General features: G+C 39.9%; 1 protein-coding gene across 13 annotated transcripts in view; it reads right to left on the reverse strand.

Moving 5' to 3' along the window:
- The window catches only part of LOC123819436 (aminopeptidase O (putative)), a 448,779-nt gene that overhangs the window by 321,778 nt on the left and 110,129 nt on the right, over positions 1 to 16,872 (reverse strand). For all 13 annotated transcript variants that reach the window (XR_006785810.1, XR_006785808.1, XR_006785809.1 and 10 more), the window contains exons 5-6: positions 11,403 to 11,556; positions 1,210 to 1,455 (exon numbers count right to left, since the gene is read on the reverse strand). Coding sequence is in view for 9 of the 13 variants with exons in the window: in XM_045839793.1 (XP_045695749.1) it covers positions 1,210 to 1,455; positions 11,403 to 11,556 (400 nt within the window). In the remaining 4 variants the exon portion in view is untranslated. The remainder of the gene's footprint in view (positions 1 to 1,209; positions 1,456 to 11,402; positions 11,557 to 16,872) is intronic.

The following is a 16,872-nucleotide window of genomic DNA, read 5'->3' on the forward strand; positions in this document are numbered from 1 at the left end:
TAGACATCCAACACAATTATATGATGCATGTAACCAAATATATATAATTATCCTAGTTTCTACATTCCCATTATCTTCATAAATATAGGATAAAAATCAGTCTAAATGACTTTCTCAGACCTCCTCAAGGATTAAGACTACCCAGCCAGCTTTTAAAAAGTATATGTATGTAGTAAAGATCAAAAGCAAATGTTCTGGACAGTTCTTTTCTACCCATGGGTTTTACTAAGAATGTGTGCAGTTTTCAGGGAAAACACCACAAATGACAGCTGTTTAAAAGCATGGAAATTAATTGGCAGCAGGAATTTCCTTGACTAATAGGGAAAAACTTAAAGTCACATGTTTTGATGAGCTTATTTTTCCCATCCTTAGTCAAGCATATTCACTGTTAATAATTAAGACTTTCAAATAGAAATATAACCAAGTAAAATCCTGAGTATATAACCAAAAAAAAATGCTGAGTGAGACCTAGCTTTGTATTACTGAATGAACAATGGCATTAGTGAATAAATTTTAGATATAAATAATATATAGGGAAAGGTTCAACTTGCAGGTTTTGATTTTCTATAGGAACTAAACTGAGACAACAGTAAGAACAATGTATTTAGTGTATTAAGAATTAGTAGCAAGACAAGTACCTTCCCTTCCATGCCACTGCCAAGACACCATCTGCTTTGAGCTGTTTTTCTAGCAGTGGTGATGGATTTACACTGATCCATCCACAGTCTCTGTATCACAGGGGTTCTCAAGTCATTGTCCTTGTGACCAAAGATGAGAATGGATGAGACAGCTGGTTAGGATTGGGTGAGCAGCCTATGACCCTGGAACCAGGTAGTTCACCCTGCCCAGAGCTATGACTTTGGGATCATTAGTATTATGCTCTCTCCATCTAAGCTAACCAGCCACTGATCAGCCACAATCTAACAATACATCAATCACTCTGGGGGCACAATGTCTTCTTAATCCCAGCAACAATGTCATTTTATTTTTATGGCAGCTGAATTGAACCCAAGACATCCAAAGGCTCATGCATGGTAGAGTCTATGCACAAACTGTCCCTCATGGCAGCAATGAGATGTCCAAATATAAGTAGCTATGGTTCGTCCATTCTAATCAGATGACAGCTCTGACATAGCTCAGAAAAAGCAAGAAATAGTCAAAGAATTTGCAGAGCATATTTTCTCCAAGTGCCGCAACAGAACAATGTACCTGGCCATCCCCAGACTTGGAAAGTTGGCAGGAACGATGAGCACATCCAGCCTGGGGAAGGGATGTGTTCCCAGGACAGAGTGTGCTGCTGAGAGGCACGGAGAGAGCAGCTGCAGGAGGGTCTGTTGGCAGGCACCTTTGAGGCACACTGGGGCAAAGACCCGATGAGGAATGATCTCCTGGGTGGTGGCAGAAGTATTCTGGAAGCGGCAGGGGTATTCTACATGGCCACAAATGCCAGCGTACCTGGGAACAACACAGAATAAACATAAGTACTTTTTATTCTCCTTGTTGTTGAGGTAAGGTACTTTCACACACACAGACAACTTCTAGGAGACAGCGATTTAGACAGGTTCACAAGCAAAAACAGTTACTTGAGTTCTTTGCTTGTCTCTAAGTAGTGATGAAAAATCAAAGGTTGAAATACTTATTGATATGTTGAATTGATTGAGTAGTTTCAATCTAAGCTAAGTAAAAGTAGTAAAATCTTGTTTTAGAATAAATGGGAAAAAAGCCCCAAGACTCAAAACAAAAAAACAAACTCCCATCAAAACAAAAAACAATTTCTGCCCTTAAAGTTGTGCTTTCAAATGTCACGGTGGAAAAAATCCTCTCTAACTCAGGTATGATTCATAACTCAGAAAGGAAGGTACGGTGTAACCAAATTAAAGATCCCATTCTGGAATTTACTAGAATAAAATATGTGGAGTCAGGTAAAAAAAAAATGAACCAAATGACAGTATAGGTTCCAACTTTTCAAAAGAACAGCACTCATTTTCCTGAAAAGTACTTTAGGTTTTCTTGTGCTGTTAAAACCCTGGCTGGGTAGCTCAGTTGGGTTAGTGTGTTGTCCTGATACACCAAGGCTGCAAGTATGATCCCTGGTCAGGACACATATAAGAATCAACCAGTGAAAACATTTATAAATAAGTGGAACAACAAACTGATGTTTCTCACTCTGTCTGTCTCTCTGTCACTCTGTCTTTCTCTCTCAAATTAGTAAAAAAAAAAAAAAAAGTTGTGTTGTGAAGAAATACAGAAACACTTGTGATACGATATTTTCCCCAATCCACTTTCCTTTTAAGGAAACAGCTCAGAGTCCAGCCTGTACCATCTGATCACTGTCAGTTATTCTACCAAAGGTGGAGCTGAAAAAGAATTCCCAGAATCTGACTCATAGACCTCAAGAGAACTTATCTACCCAAAGAAACCAACATCAAAGGGAAGTCTATTTTTTCACCTGTTAACAGGTCCTTTATTCAAACATAATGGAACACTCCTGTACTTTTAATTTATAAATTATAGTTCTAACTATGGGGCTTATTATACTCCCAGTGAATACTGGAAAAAAAAAACCCACCTTAAAATACTGGTATGTTCCAATATGGGTGAACTGCAACAATAAAGCCTCTATAAATTTCTGAAGTGCCTTTCATCCATCCACAATCAGTACTGCCCAAGGAGAGCCACACAGTGTGGAGATAAGCCTCACCTTCTTGTAGTACATAGAACACAACTCCCAGCACCGATGATGATTTTGCACACTTGGGGAAAAAATAATGGGAGAAGACCCATAAGTACTTCTCCAGAATAAGGTGACAGGAAGGATATAACTGCTGACATTGAATGCTAGCCAAAGTCCCTAGATTGATAACCCTGCTTTATGGAGAAAGTGAGGATAGGTGCCTACTGGTAAACATTCAACCAAAAAGGCTGTGATGTCCACCTAATGACTAGAACTGTATTGGTGCAGCAATTTAATCAAAGCTCTCACAAACTGAAAAACCACCATTTATTAAAATAACCACCACAATACCTTTTCCTAATGTATTTATATATGTACATAATGTGCTATGGTAATTTGAGCTTGAATTCTATTGAAAAGCTTTCGGACCACTTTAAATATTGGAGAAACTGGAGGTGAAGAGGCATCTTCAGGACAGACTTGGAGCCATAAGTTTAAATTCCACCTACCAAAGCACAGTTTTGTAAGGAGGTATTCCATTAGCCTGTCTAGAAACATACCAAAGAGCAAGACTATTTTTTTTGAGATCAAGAACCTCAAAAGCTGGAGAATAGTTTGAGGTAGCCAAAGATATACCATACAAGCCAATTTGTTCAAGAGAAAAGGTGAGTTAAATTCTCTCTGGAGAGGAATAGCACTATCCAAGGCAATAAAGGTCATTTCATTTGCGTGAATTAGCACCGTTTTTCACAATTAAAGCCTCAGAGAAAATGTAAAACTTTAAGACAATCAAGCTATGGGTAAGTGAAATCATTAAGGATCCTAATAAAAATGGAAACAGCATCTAGGAGGCCACACCTGGAATCCAACACAGGACCAGGAAACCTGAACAACTGGCTAACTATGACCTAAGGCAAACCACTCCGTCTCTGGGGCCTCTTTTCCTCACCTCTGACATGGCCTCACAGAAGAGGATGCTGGGAAAGGGGAGGAGATTATGGGAAAGGGGTGTGAAGGAACTTACTGGGCTGATGGAATGTTCTTTATCTGGGTTAATATGCATACAACTGTCAAAAACTAATTAAGCCAAACACTTAAGAGCTATTCATTCTGCTGTATGTTAATTATACTTTCATTAAAAACAAACAGACTTTAGGCCAAGATAGAGGCATAGGTAGATACACTTTCCCTTCTCACACAACCAAAAGAAGGACAACAACAAATTTAAAAACAAAAAAACAACCAGTACTGACAGAAAATTGAACTGTATGGAAGTCTGACAACCAAGGAGTTAAAGAAGAAAGATCCATCCAGACCAGTAGGAGAGGCAGACATGGGCAGCTGGGTGGAAAGGACTCATGGCAAGGCAGTGGCTGGAGGACAAGGTGGGCAAGGGGGCAGCTGGTGGAGCTGGCAGTCCCACATGAGCCAGCAGTCCCACACTCATGTCTGGATAAATCAGGAGGAACAACTGGGGGTTAGGCAGACCAAGAAACCCGAGTTGTAGCAAGGGGGGGGGGGGAGCCTTAAAACCTCTGATTGAGAAAGCCTGTGGGAATTGCTGCAGTGGGAGAAACTTCCAGCCTCCCAAGAAAGTTCACTGGAGAGTTCACTGGAGAAACCCACAGGGTCCTAGAATGTACACAAAACCACCCACCCAGGAATCAGCACCAGAAGGGCCCAATTTGATTGTGGCTAGTGGGGGAAGTGACTGAAAGCCAACTGAGAGCTGAACAAGCAGCATTGTTTCTTCTCAGACCCCTCTCCCACATACAGCACCAAATGCAACAATGTGGGTTGCCCTGCCTTGGTGAACATCTAAGGCTCCACCCCTCACTACATAACAGGTGCACTAAGACAAAAAAAAAAAAAAAGCCCAAATGAAAGAACAGATCAAAGCTCCAGAACAAATAAAACTAAGCGACGAAGAGGTAGCCAACCTATCAGATGCACAGCTCAAAGCACTGGTAATCAGGATGCTCAAAGAATTGGCTGAGTATGGTCACAAAATAGAGGGAAAAGTGAAGGCTGTGAAAAGTGAAATAAAGAAAAATGTACAGGGAACCAACAGTGAAGGAAACCGAGACTCAAATCAACGGTTTGGACTAGAAGAAAGAAATAAACATTCAACCAGAACAAAATGAAGAATCAAGAATACAAAAAAATGAGGAAAGGCTTAGGAACTTCCAGGACAACTTTAAACATTCCAGCATCTGAATCATAGGGGTGCCAGAAGGAGAAGAGGAATAGCAAGAAGTTGAAAACTTATTTGAAAACATAATGAAGGAGAACTTCCCAAATCTGGCAAAGGAAATAGACTTCCAAGAAGTTCAGGAAGCTCAGAGAGTCTCACAAAATGATGGACCCCAGGAAGCACACACCAAGGCACATGATAATGACATTACCCAAGATGAAAGATAAGGAGACAATCTTAAATGCAGCAAGAGAAAAGGAAAGAGTTACCTACAAAGGAGTTCCCATCAGACTGTCAGCTGATTTCTCAGAAGAAACCTTACAGGTAAGAAGAGGCTGGAAAGAAGTATTCCAAGTCATGAAAGGCAAGGACCTACATCCAAGATTACTCTATCCAGCAAAGCTATCATTTAGAATAGAAGAGCAGATAAAGTGCTGCCCAGATAAGGTCAAGTTAAAGGAGTTCATCATCACCAAGCCCTTATTATGAGAAATGTTAAAGGGACTTATCTAAGAAAAAGGATATCAAAAATATGAACTAAAATGACAACAAATTCACAACTAACAACTGAACCTAAAAAAAATAAAAACAGAAACAAACTAAGCAAACAATTAGAACAGGAACAGAATCACAGAAATGGAGATCACATGGAGGGTTATCAGTGTGTAAGGGGAGAAAGGGAATGGGGGAAAAGGCACAGGGAATAAGTAGCATAAATGGTAGGTAGAAAATGGGCAGGGGAAAGTTAAGAATAGTAAAGAAATGTAGAAACCAAACAACTTATATGTACAACCCATGGACATGAACTAAGGGGACGAGGGAATTCGGTTGGGAGGGGGTGTGCAGAGTGGAGGGGAATAAAGTGGGGAAAATGGGACAACTGTAATAGCATAACCAATCAAATATGTTTGAAAAAACAAACAAAAAACTTAAAATCGTTTCCAAGGTTTCTCATGGCACTATGATTCTATGACAACTTACCACAAGAGCCCCTCTTCATACAACAGCCATGTTCCTGAAGTGGTGAGGGAATACTTTTACTAATACTAATACTACTTTTATAAAATCTTGACTAGTCTTCCATAGAACCAGTATTAACTCAAAGATGCTCTATCCTCCCTTCAGACTAACCTTCAATTACAAATCACTGTATATGTGTCTGCTCCAATATATTCTTAATATCGACAACAAATGAAGAATTTGTAAATAGCTGTTCCTTGTGCCTAGACTTGTAATCAGAGTAAACATTTTAATAATTGTTATAATATTTAATTAATTATTAATAATCTATAATACTAATGATAAGAGTAATAAACACAAATAACTCCTACCAGAACTGCTACTTACAGTCATTTAACACTTACTATGTGCTGTGCACTGTTCTGAATAATTTATATACATTTTCCCAATTAATGCACACAACATTCCTAGAATAACAACTATTCATCACACCGTGAGTCATCATAACCTCCTCCCTCCAGACTCTCCTTCTCCACATACTTCATTATATTTCTTAAGTAAATTTGGAATCTGGAGTTTTCCTAAAGCTGAGCTCAGCTGCCCTGTGGTTCTCCAGTTTCCTGTTCCTCCTTGTCAATATTGCCTATTAATATTACTGAGTGGGAAGAAGTGTGAAATATATGTTAGCTGATAAATAATGGAAACCAGGCCACTGGTCCCCTCCTATACAAGAGGTCTCTCCAAGGAATGACTGTGTTTTACTCAGAGCCTCAAAAGGTTCTCCTTCAGCTATCCTCTTGTTTCAAGGCAGGGCTGTACTAAAACCACCTTACACAAATGTTTCTCTGTCTAAGGTCCAAAAGAAATCACTGGAAAGTCTCCCCAGGAAATCCATATTCTTTTTCCACAACCCCTTCCCTGGTGCATGTGAAAACTCATAAATATTTTCTGCATTCTTGCTCTATTCAAGGCACTCCACAGGGAGCTGCCATGTACATACATCTGAATAAATCATTGACCCTACCTTTGAGGAATTTACAGTTTTGTTAGAAGAAAAAGTTTTTAGTTCTGATTAGTTTAGGTTTACACAATGTATTAATATTTTAGCTAGCAGAGTAGACGCTTCCTAAAAATCACAAGTGTTCAAACTGCTACCACCAACCCCCAATGCATTGCTGACAATGTTGTCAACACAGATGATGATGTAGTAGTGTCTGAAAGTCAGATGTGTTTTTCTCAGGCATTCGGTATAGTACAAAGCAAGATGAGATACTTGCAATGTGAGACAGAGAGCTGAAATACTCGGGGAGCAAGGGCTGGACAAATCAAATCAAGCCAGAAAGATATGGAAAGGTTCCTCTCAAAGTGAAGTGAAGGGTATTCTGGACATTGGAATTTTTCCCTATGATATGTATCTACCATTCCTTTTTTTCTAGACTTTCAAAGAGATAAAAACAGGATCTCATTCTCCAAAGTCCAACTTTTCATCGACTTTGCATCCCCTACCATGTCTGTTCTTCTTTAGGGTTAGCACCCTCAGTACCTCTCCCATGCTTTTCCATGCTCCATGCTGCATGTTTTCCATGCTTTTAATCATTTTTGCTGAGTTCCTCTGGACTTTATCCAAGCATCCTGCTTAAAGTATATGGCCCCAAAGTGAAGACAATGCTTTAACAAAGACCTCAAGAGATTAAACATTCCCCTGTTGTTGGAGAAGGTTATACTGCAGCCAAATAAAATTAATAAACTTTCAACAGTTTATCTAAGTGCCCTGTAATTAATGTATTTACTAAAATGCTCAGCCAGAGTGGGCTGGAAATACGTGGAAGTGGAGCTGGAGGAAGGACTGTTCTTCCTATAACTTGACCCACATGAACAGTGATCAAAAGTTCAATGACCAATACTTTGGCCAAATTTCTGGGACCCTAACATGCCTGAACACATTAGGCAAATGAAAGCCTGTGGCATATAAGGCCTCTGTAAACATTACATTTACGTGAATTGAACTAGTGGTCTCAGGAAGGTTTGAAGTAGAAGGTGGGATCGGGAAAGGCAAGGGGACCAGATGTGAACATAACCAAAAACACCACTGCACTTGGCACTTCAGAGCACCTTTGTTGGCAAACTTAGTGTGGAGCCAAAGATTTAATGGATAAAAACACAGAGCCACCCTCTGATGACTAAAGACAGCACACGTGAAGTATGTAGCCAGGGAAGGATTAAACAAATGTAAGCTATTATTTTATCAGCAGTGTATTTCTGATGGACAAGCACAGTGATAAATGAAGGGAAAACTTAGTCATAGCATGTCAGACACGGAAAGGAGTCTGGGAGGGACTCCACCTCCCCCCTCCCCACCAGGCCTCACATTTCCATACGAGGACAAGATTCTCTGCCTGCAGTGGCACCCTGCACTCTCTCTCCAGCTTATCTGATTAGCTGGGTCACTCTGGATTTTCTCTTTTCGAATCTGCTTGCCCACAGAGAGGGTGCTTTTGGCTGTTATGCAGGCTGTGTACATCTCTGTTGTGGAGGTTAGCAGTGGTACAGCTGGGTGGAGAACTTTGTCTAAATTGGAAATGGAGTATTAGAAAGCCAATTAACACTGTATGCCTGAGTATTACCTCAATCCAGTTTCTGTCAATAATAAAACATTTCTTTCATTCTCCTTCTGTTTCTCAATTGGTTCTGAACTCAGGTGGACAAGAGAGGAGTTGTATTTACCCCCTCCCATAAACTCTAACAGGGATTCAGATATCCTACCCCCTACAATCCCTACTTCATTCAGCCATGTCCCCCTCCTTCACAATTATGGATGCAGAAAAGTAAATAGCCATTTCAGCTGCTTGAGGGCAGCAGAGAGAACATATAAGAAATGATTGCTGTCCACTCCCCTGCTTTGGATCCCTGCAAATATGGCTAGAAAGACAAAATAAGAAATTTTTCTTTGCCTTCCCCTAGCCTTCCTAAGGCACACATTTTCCAACTGCATTCCTATTGTAACAGTAAATCAGCTCTGAGGTTGTAAGTGAAGTGCTGCTTCACCATGAAGAATTTGAGAAACACCCCCAGACCCCAAACCTCCCATCCTCAACCCTAGCAAATTCTTTATCCTGCAGAGAAGGAAAGTATAGCTTTGCCCAAAGAAACATACCTAGTCAGTGGGGATGGCACCTTCAGGCTCAAAGGAAATGCTATTTCTTTTTTTTTAATTTTATCTTAATCATTGTTCAAGTAGGAAATGCTCTCTATTTCTGTTTTCTATTACAACATGACACATTCCAATTAATAATAGTGACTCAATCATGGCACTGACTCTCCAGGTGAAAAGATGGACCAGATGCCAGGTGAGGCACAGATGTAATGTACAGTTTTTAAAAGTCCCCAGAAAAGATTCTGAATCACCCCTCCAGGGGGTTGAACCCAGATGTGAACCCAGGTATTGTAACTCAGTAGGGACATGAATGTGAACATGCTGCTGTTTGAAGTCTCAATATCATTATTTTATCTTTAAAAATAGAATTAATAAAGCCTACCTACCATGTAAGTTTATCCTCAGAACTAAGCAAGATGACAGGTAGACCAAGACTTTCCATAACTTCAAACATTCAATGGCTTCTGTATCAATTCAAGATAGGCTAGGATATGTTATAATAACAGACATCCCCATTATTTCAGTGGCTCAACCCCAAAAACTTTATTTCTCACTTATACCAAGTCCATTGTAAATCGAAGTGACTCTCCAGGGCACCTGTCCTCCCTAATTAGAAATTTGGCTGCCTGGACTTTCAAAATGAGGCCTACTGTGTGATCTCAGTGACAGAGGAAGAGAGCACTAGAGGGTCTCACAAGAAATTAAATGTTCCCATTTGAAAGTAACATGTCATTTCTGTCTACAATTCTCTTCTTCCCTTGAGAGTGAGTAAGTAAAATCCTATAAGCAATCTACAATATGTTGGGAACAAGGAAATTAAGAACTAAATTTTAACCTTAATAGACAAGAACCACATTGTAGCTGAAAAGAAATGATAAAAGAGACGGAGTACAGTTAAAGCAAACATCCTGTGTCTAGCAGACGCTCTCCCCTGGGTAGGCTAGATAAGCAGTGTTTTGTAGTTTTTAATGAGAAAATAGAAAACTAGCTAGCTAGAGCCAGGAGATTACTAGGTTAATGAACAAACATCCTGCCTTCCCGCCTTATGAAAGAATGCTTGGTTTGAAATTCCCGCGCGCGAGGTCTTTGTAAGCAAATTACTAACTGCCACGTCTGCTTCTGTATAACGCTTGCCTGACCATATATAAGAACGTAGTTGTAAGCGCTCGGCGCGGCTCTCGTTTGCAGCTCCTTGTGGGCACTGTGTCGCTGGACACTTTAAGAGTTTGCCCCTGCGCAGGTTAAACTTGGCCAATAAAGTAACATCTTTGATACCCTGAAAGTCTCCGATATTTGTTCTCGAGTTTGCTGGATGCTACACAATACTCTATATAGCTCAGAGAATATGGTCCAAAGTAGGTAACTTACTGACCAAGAAGTGGAAATTACCTTCCTTCCACCAAAAAGCAAAATGCAGGCAATAAGACATGCCTGTCATAAGAGAGCACTCAATGGCTTTATCTTCTAACCACACTAACCACTGCCGTCTGTGCAGTAAGAGCAAACCAACATGGCAAAACAACCAACACAAAAGAAATTTGTACTATGAGCCTATCTTAGTTGGATTTTAAGGATGAACAAACCATCTGTCCCCTGACTCTGAGCATTCTCCACCAGAAAGTACTAGCTTAGTGACTACCTGTAATTAGGAAAAATTATTAAACTGAGCTAGATGTAAAAGCCCTAGAAGGAAGCATGATGTCACACTGCACAATTAGCACACTCCTGTACCTATTATTTGCATTCTCCTTCTTCCCTTTGACTCTCAAAGCTAGAACACTTGAACATCTAATGGCCTATACTAATGTTAAAAATTTTTTAACTGATTTCCTCTAATCAACTCTGAAAAGAAGGAATTGCTACTGAAGTTAACAATGCCCTGACCCAGCAGGATTCTCAAAACCCAATAGCCTTGTGACAGCTTCCTTGTGTCCTGTGCTCCTAAGGAGGTTGACCTTCCCCACAGCCTCTACAAAGACACTGCTAGCAGCAGTCACTGGAACCAAAACAGCAGAGTGGACTACAAAAGAATCCATCAGATAAGCAACTGCTTTTTATTTTTATTAAGTTGTGTTTTTGATCAAATAAGCACTGAAATCCAAAGTTAAAAGGTATAGAAACAGGGAAAAATATTAAAGCTGAAGATTCTGTTGACTTAACCAAATATACAAAAAATTCCACCTGACTGCACAGAGGATTTCATATATACTTATTTTCTTCTTGTTCTTTCTGCATAAACAATATGCCCATATTTTGGCCTCTCAACTCTCTTTCCCTCCCAGTAGGGCTTTTCCTGCTTTGATTAGTCATAGTTTGGTTTAGTTTCTCAGCAGGGATGACTCACATTCCCAGTGCTTGGAATAAATGCGTCATTCTACTCTCTCAAGTGTTTGTTTTTCAGCAAGTTCCCAAATACAAACCTGAAGTCAGCCTCGGAAGTTGAGAAGGATATCTCTGCTGCCAGATCATTTGATGAGCAGGTCTCTGGCTTCATTTCTGTCCAGGATCCCACTGCAATTGTAAAGGTGGAGGCTGGCATTGGCATGGTTACATAGTAATGCCAGCTCAAGCTCCCTATAAGCAGAAAGAGAAAAATCTAATGAGGCCAACGTATGGTTCTGGACCTTACTTGTATTTTTTTCTCTTTAGGCACTTGAAGAACTTGTGTCCTAAGATGGTATGAGCCAGTTCTTGGAGGTGGGTCCTGTCAACTGAAGGGACATTATTCCAGGTCTCAGGGGAAGCATAAGAGAGATGATAGTTTCAGGGCAGCCAGGGAGGTTTGGATCTATTCCAAGGATCAGTTTGAAGCCCTTCAAGTGAGGCTATAAATAAAAGGTGGTGGTTGAGGTGGTCACTAATAGCTGCAAACACATAAAAGTATACGTTGTATGCTCCTATAGAAACAAAAATATGTCTCATTCATCCTTATTGCCTAGTACAGTACTTGGCAACATAAAAAAAGAAAAAAGATGCTCACTTTGATGAACAAATGAATGAATGGATGGATGGATGAATGAACAGATGAATTATCATTTCTACTCTGCTATTTTGCCTAAATCAAGTCCATCTAAAATGGATACAGTAGAATACAATGAGACTAAAGAAGGGAGATACTTGGGTTTTAGTATCAACTCTGAAAATACAATAATTAATTGTAGAAGTTCAGGTCTTATATCCCTATCCTTTTTATCTGTTAATATATTGGGCTGATCCCCCCTTCCTCATTGAACAGATGAAAAACAGGCCTGGAGAGGTTCAATGGAGCCAACAACTCCCACCTAGTGTGTAACAAGGCCAGAATTACAGCTGGGTCTCCTCACCCCAGTCAGGCTTATGCCTGCCAGTTAGTCCAAACCTTATAGAAGGCTTTTTAACAAAGGAACAAATGGTTGATAACTTATAACACTATACTTCCTTACTTCTAAGATGGGAAAATGGTTTTAATGTTTCTGAAATCTGAACATGTCATACAACCTGATTTTATATAGTATTTTTTGAGCACCTGCTATAAAGTGATGGTGGTATGTCTTAAGGGGAATTAATATCACCTCATACTATGGAACAATTCTCCACTCCTCATGTTCTTCATGGTCCATTCGATTAACACACCTAGCCTCTCTTTCAGACCCTTACTAATTCTTTAGCAGGAGCTATTCTTCTCTTTGTTGTTTTAAGTTTTAAAGGGTTAAACAATCATGGAGTGGCCTACAGTTGTCCAGTTTGGTTAGTAAGCAGATAAGATGTCATATTCAGAGGCAAACAAAATGTTATCATGCCCACATTGGTCAGCAGAGTTAACATGACATTTTTCAAAGTCCTTTACCAGTAAAAATTAATAATAAAGGTTAGAATTAATCAAAAACTTTATTTATGTATTTTAGACAGAGGGGAAAGGAGAAAGAGAGGGAGAGAAACATCAATGTGTGGTTGCCTCTTGCACATCCCCTTCTGGAGACCTGACCCAGGCATGTGCCCTGACTGGGAATCAAGCCAGTGACCCTTTGGTTCACAGGTTGGTGCTCAATCCACTGAGTGAAACCAGCCAGGGCTATAAAGGTTAGATTTTCATCTCTATATGCTTGGTTTCTTTGTCTCTCAACTAATTCTGAACTCAAGGAGGTAAAGGGTCACTATTTATTGCCCTCTGAAACTACCAACTTAGATCCAAAAAAGAAAATACACTGTAGAACTCCTCTGATGAAAAACAAATTTAAAAAAGTTGTTAAAAAGATTTTATTTATTTATTTTTAGAGAGAGGGGAAGGGAGAAAAAGGGGGAGAGAAACAGCAATGTGCAAGAGATACAATGATCGGTAGCCTCTTACATGCCCCCAACTGGAAACTTGGCTCACAACCCAGGCATATGCCCTCACCAGGAATCAAACCAGCAACCTTTTGGTTCGTAGGCCAGGAACCAGTCCACTAAGCCACACCAGCCAGGGCAGAAAAAAAATTTAAGTAGAAAACAAATACTTAAACTTAAGGAAAAAGGTATCTATGAAATCAACTTTGAATAAATATGGTATATATCAAGTTTGGAAGTTATTAGAGGAAATATATTTGAATAAGGACTACAGAAGGGCATGCTCAGAATGGCTGGAAACCCATCATAGAGCTAGCCAACCTCTCAAACTTGCTTGTAAGTTTCATTCTGCTTCTGCAATCAGACTAGCCACTGTTGAAATCACTCTTTCCACAGATAACTAACAAGTTGAAGGCATGCTCCTTGTTTTTTTTTCTTCTTTAGATTTTATTTATTTTATTTTTAGAGAGAGGGGAAGGGAAGGAAAGAGGGAGAGAAACATCAATGTGTGGTTGCCTCTCGTGTGCCCCCTACTGGATACCTGGTCCGCAATCCAGGCATTGCCCTGACTGGGAATCGAACCAGTGACCCTTTGGTACGCAGGCCTGTGCTCAGTCCACTGAGTTACACCAGCCAGGGAAAGCATGTCCCTTTTTAAAGAGACCAGAGACAATCCAGTGGTATATGTAGCTTTTTTTGAGCTGAAAGGAAAACCACAGCTTTAGGGAGAAATGCTGCACTGATTTCAAGCCAGTAAGAAGAGGCTACAGACAGTCACAGAGGTCTTGATAAAAGCATGACATGGATCTGTCATGACATAGGGTACTGTGCCCACCTCCCTAATTTTTCTACCTTCCCACATCTATCTCATTCTCTTCAAACTGATGCCTCCCTGCAGTTGCTCCATGAAGAACTTGAAATTTGGACTGGACAGCACAATGAGAGCTTGTGCAAATTGCAGGGAGCACAGAGATGGAAGAACAGGAAGAAAGTTGTGGGTGAGGGACTGAATGTTTTAAACAGCCTTGGTTTGAAAGAAAAATCCTGAATGACTGAATTTTTGTAATCAAAGGACTGTGGTCTGGCCATTCTTTCTCTGAAGTATATTTTGGAATATTTACCATAAGCCACTGAATTTTTCTTTTAAAACTTCGGACCTGTGAGGGTTCAATACATATACAGCAATGGCGATGCTTTAAGGTGAAAATAAAAGATTAAATGTATAAGGCTATCTTTGTTTCTTCCCAAAACCCAAGTAAAGTAAAGGACAGCAAAGGATATTTTTAAGCCATAAACAAACAAAAACAGGGAGAATACTACAAGAACATAGGAGATACTAGCTGCAAAATACTGGAAGTTAGAATGCAGATCAAAGAGTGGTAAATGACATAGCAAACCTGAATCTTAACTCAGTAGTGGAGAAAAATATCCACCTCACTTTATCCCCTAGAAGCTCCAAAACTGGGGTTGGAGGAAGTATAAACTAAGCAGGCCTGTCTGAGAAGGGCTTAGATCCCTGAATGGCCTCCCCTATTCCACACACCTGGGTTATATGCCCATTCCCCACACACCAATAAAATAATTGGAAGTTTATTTTCTATACAGAGTAAAAGAGAGGGCCTCTAGACTGGGGGTGGATATGTGGAACAGTTGAGGGGGTTAGATGAATGTATGCGTATCAGATACTGAGAGCATCAGCCATCTTCCCTTATCTGTTTCCCAGAATGTTAGAAACCAGGTTTTTAAAAATTTATTTTTAGCCCTGCCTGGCATAGCTCTGTGGATTGAGCGCGGGCTGCGAACCAAAGCATCACAGGTTCGATTCCCAGCCAGGGCACATGCCTGGGTTGCAGGCCATGGCCCCCAGCAACCACACTTTGATGTTTCTCTCTCTCTCTTTCTCCCTCCCTTCCCTCTCTAAAAATAAATAAATAAAATCTTTAAAAAATTTTTATTTTTAGAGAGATGGAAGAGAGGGAGAAAGAGGAAGGAAAACATTGATGTGTGAGAGAAACATGGGTCAGCTGTCCCTTGCATATCCCCAACCAGGGACCTGGCCTGCAACCCAGGTGACCTTTAGGTTTGCAGGACAACACCCAACCCACAGAGCCACACCAGCCAAGGTAGCAGCCAGGCTTTTATCTTCCAGGCAGGAAAAGGAAAAAAGCTGACCAGCTCAAGAGGAGACAGCTAAGGATTCTGACACTGGAGGTTTCTGATGATCATCCTATGATGAAGTCCACAGTTGACAAGCCCTATGCATTCATTAGAGCTTCCAATTAGCATTCCAACCTACTCCTAATGCCTACAGACAATTCAAGGATCTCCAGGCATTTTTAGAAAGCCCCTTATGTAAAACTGGGAGACCAAAACAAATAGAAGCAAGCAACTTAGAGGATAGTAACCATGCAAGACGAAGAAAACTTCAAAACCACCAAACGTATACAGATTGAGAATTAAGAGAATTTATTGCAGTGCTGAAACAAGAACAGTGTAATATAAAAAAGCAGGATTCCAAAGTAAAGAGAATTAAAAACACGATGGAAGAAAAAAATCACTCAATAAAAAGATTAGAAAGCTGAGGAAAAGTACTAGAAAGTAAAGAAAAAAAAGATGAGAATAAAGAGAAATCAATCCAGGAAGTTCAATACCCAAGTAAAAGAAACTCCAGCAAAAGACAACAGAGAAAATAAGAGAAAGAAAATCATCAGTTAAAAAAATTGACAAAATTTCCCCAAATTTAAGGGGCACTGAGTTTCCAGACTGAAAGGACACAGGACTGTATAAATCAACCCACATTGAGATACATCACTATGAAATTTAGAATCCTGGGGACAAAGACAAGATCCTACAAGCTTCCACAAAGAGAAAAAAAAATCACATATGATTAGGACATTTTCAGAGAAGCAGAGTTTAAAAAAAATTCACCTCCCACATATCTGATTCTCGGGAAGCTGCTAGAATATGTAAAGTATGCTGCAAAAAGAGGCAGTAAACCAAGAGGAAGGCTGACAGCCACTACAAGAAAGAAGCAAAGGGAACTTGATAGACACTGGCAATCTATCAGCCTGATAGAGAATGGCAATCCCAGAAGCCAGCTGTGTCCCCAGTAGAGAGAGTAACTAAGCAATGTCCACCGAAACAGATTACAGGCCTGGGGAGAGATTGTTTCAAGAAGATGAAATTGACAGAAAACCTGATAAATCTCAGCATCTTGAAAATTTTAAACAACTTTCAAAGAGTCTGGGGTTGGTAAATACACAGAAAACCAAGCAAATAGAAAAATAAACCAATGAATAAGAAGATAATTACTAACTTCACGAAAAACTACATGTGGTGCAAAAATAATAACTTAATCTAAGTTTTACTACAAGCCTCAGCTCTAATAACAAACATATATAACAATCTAATCAAAGTTACATTAATTATATTTGGAAGATGGGATTTGAGGAAGGGAGCACATGTGTGATGGAGTCGGGTGTGGGAGGAGAAGAGAGCTAAATCCTCATCTGCAAAGTGAGAAGACCAACCTTGAACAACGAAGTATCCTATTGAACTACATAGTCTTAAAAATCAACCAATGAG

This window comes from Phyllostomus hastatus, unplaced genomic scaffold (genome assembly GCF_019186645.2).
Source record: "Phyllostomus hastatus isolate PE091 unplaced genomic scaffold, TTU_PhHast_1.1 phas_contig_312, whole genome shotgun sequence".
NCBI classification, from domain to species: domain Eukaryota; kingdom Metazoa; phylum Chordata; class Mammalia; order Chiroptera; family Phyllostomidae; genus Phyllostomus; species Phyllostomus hastatus.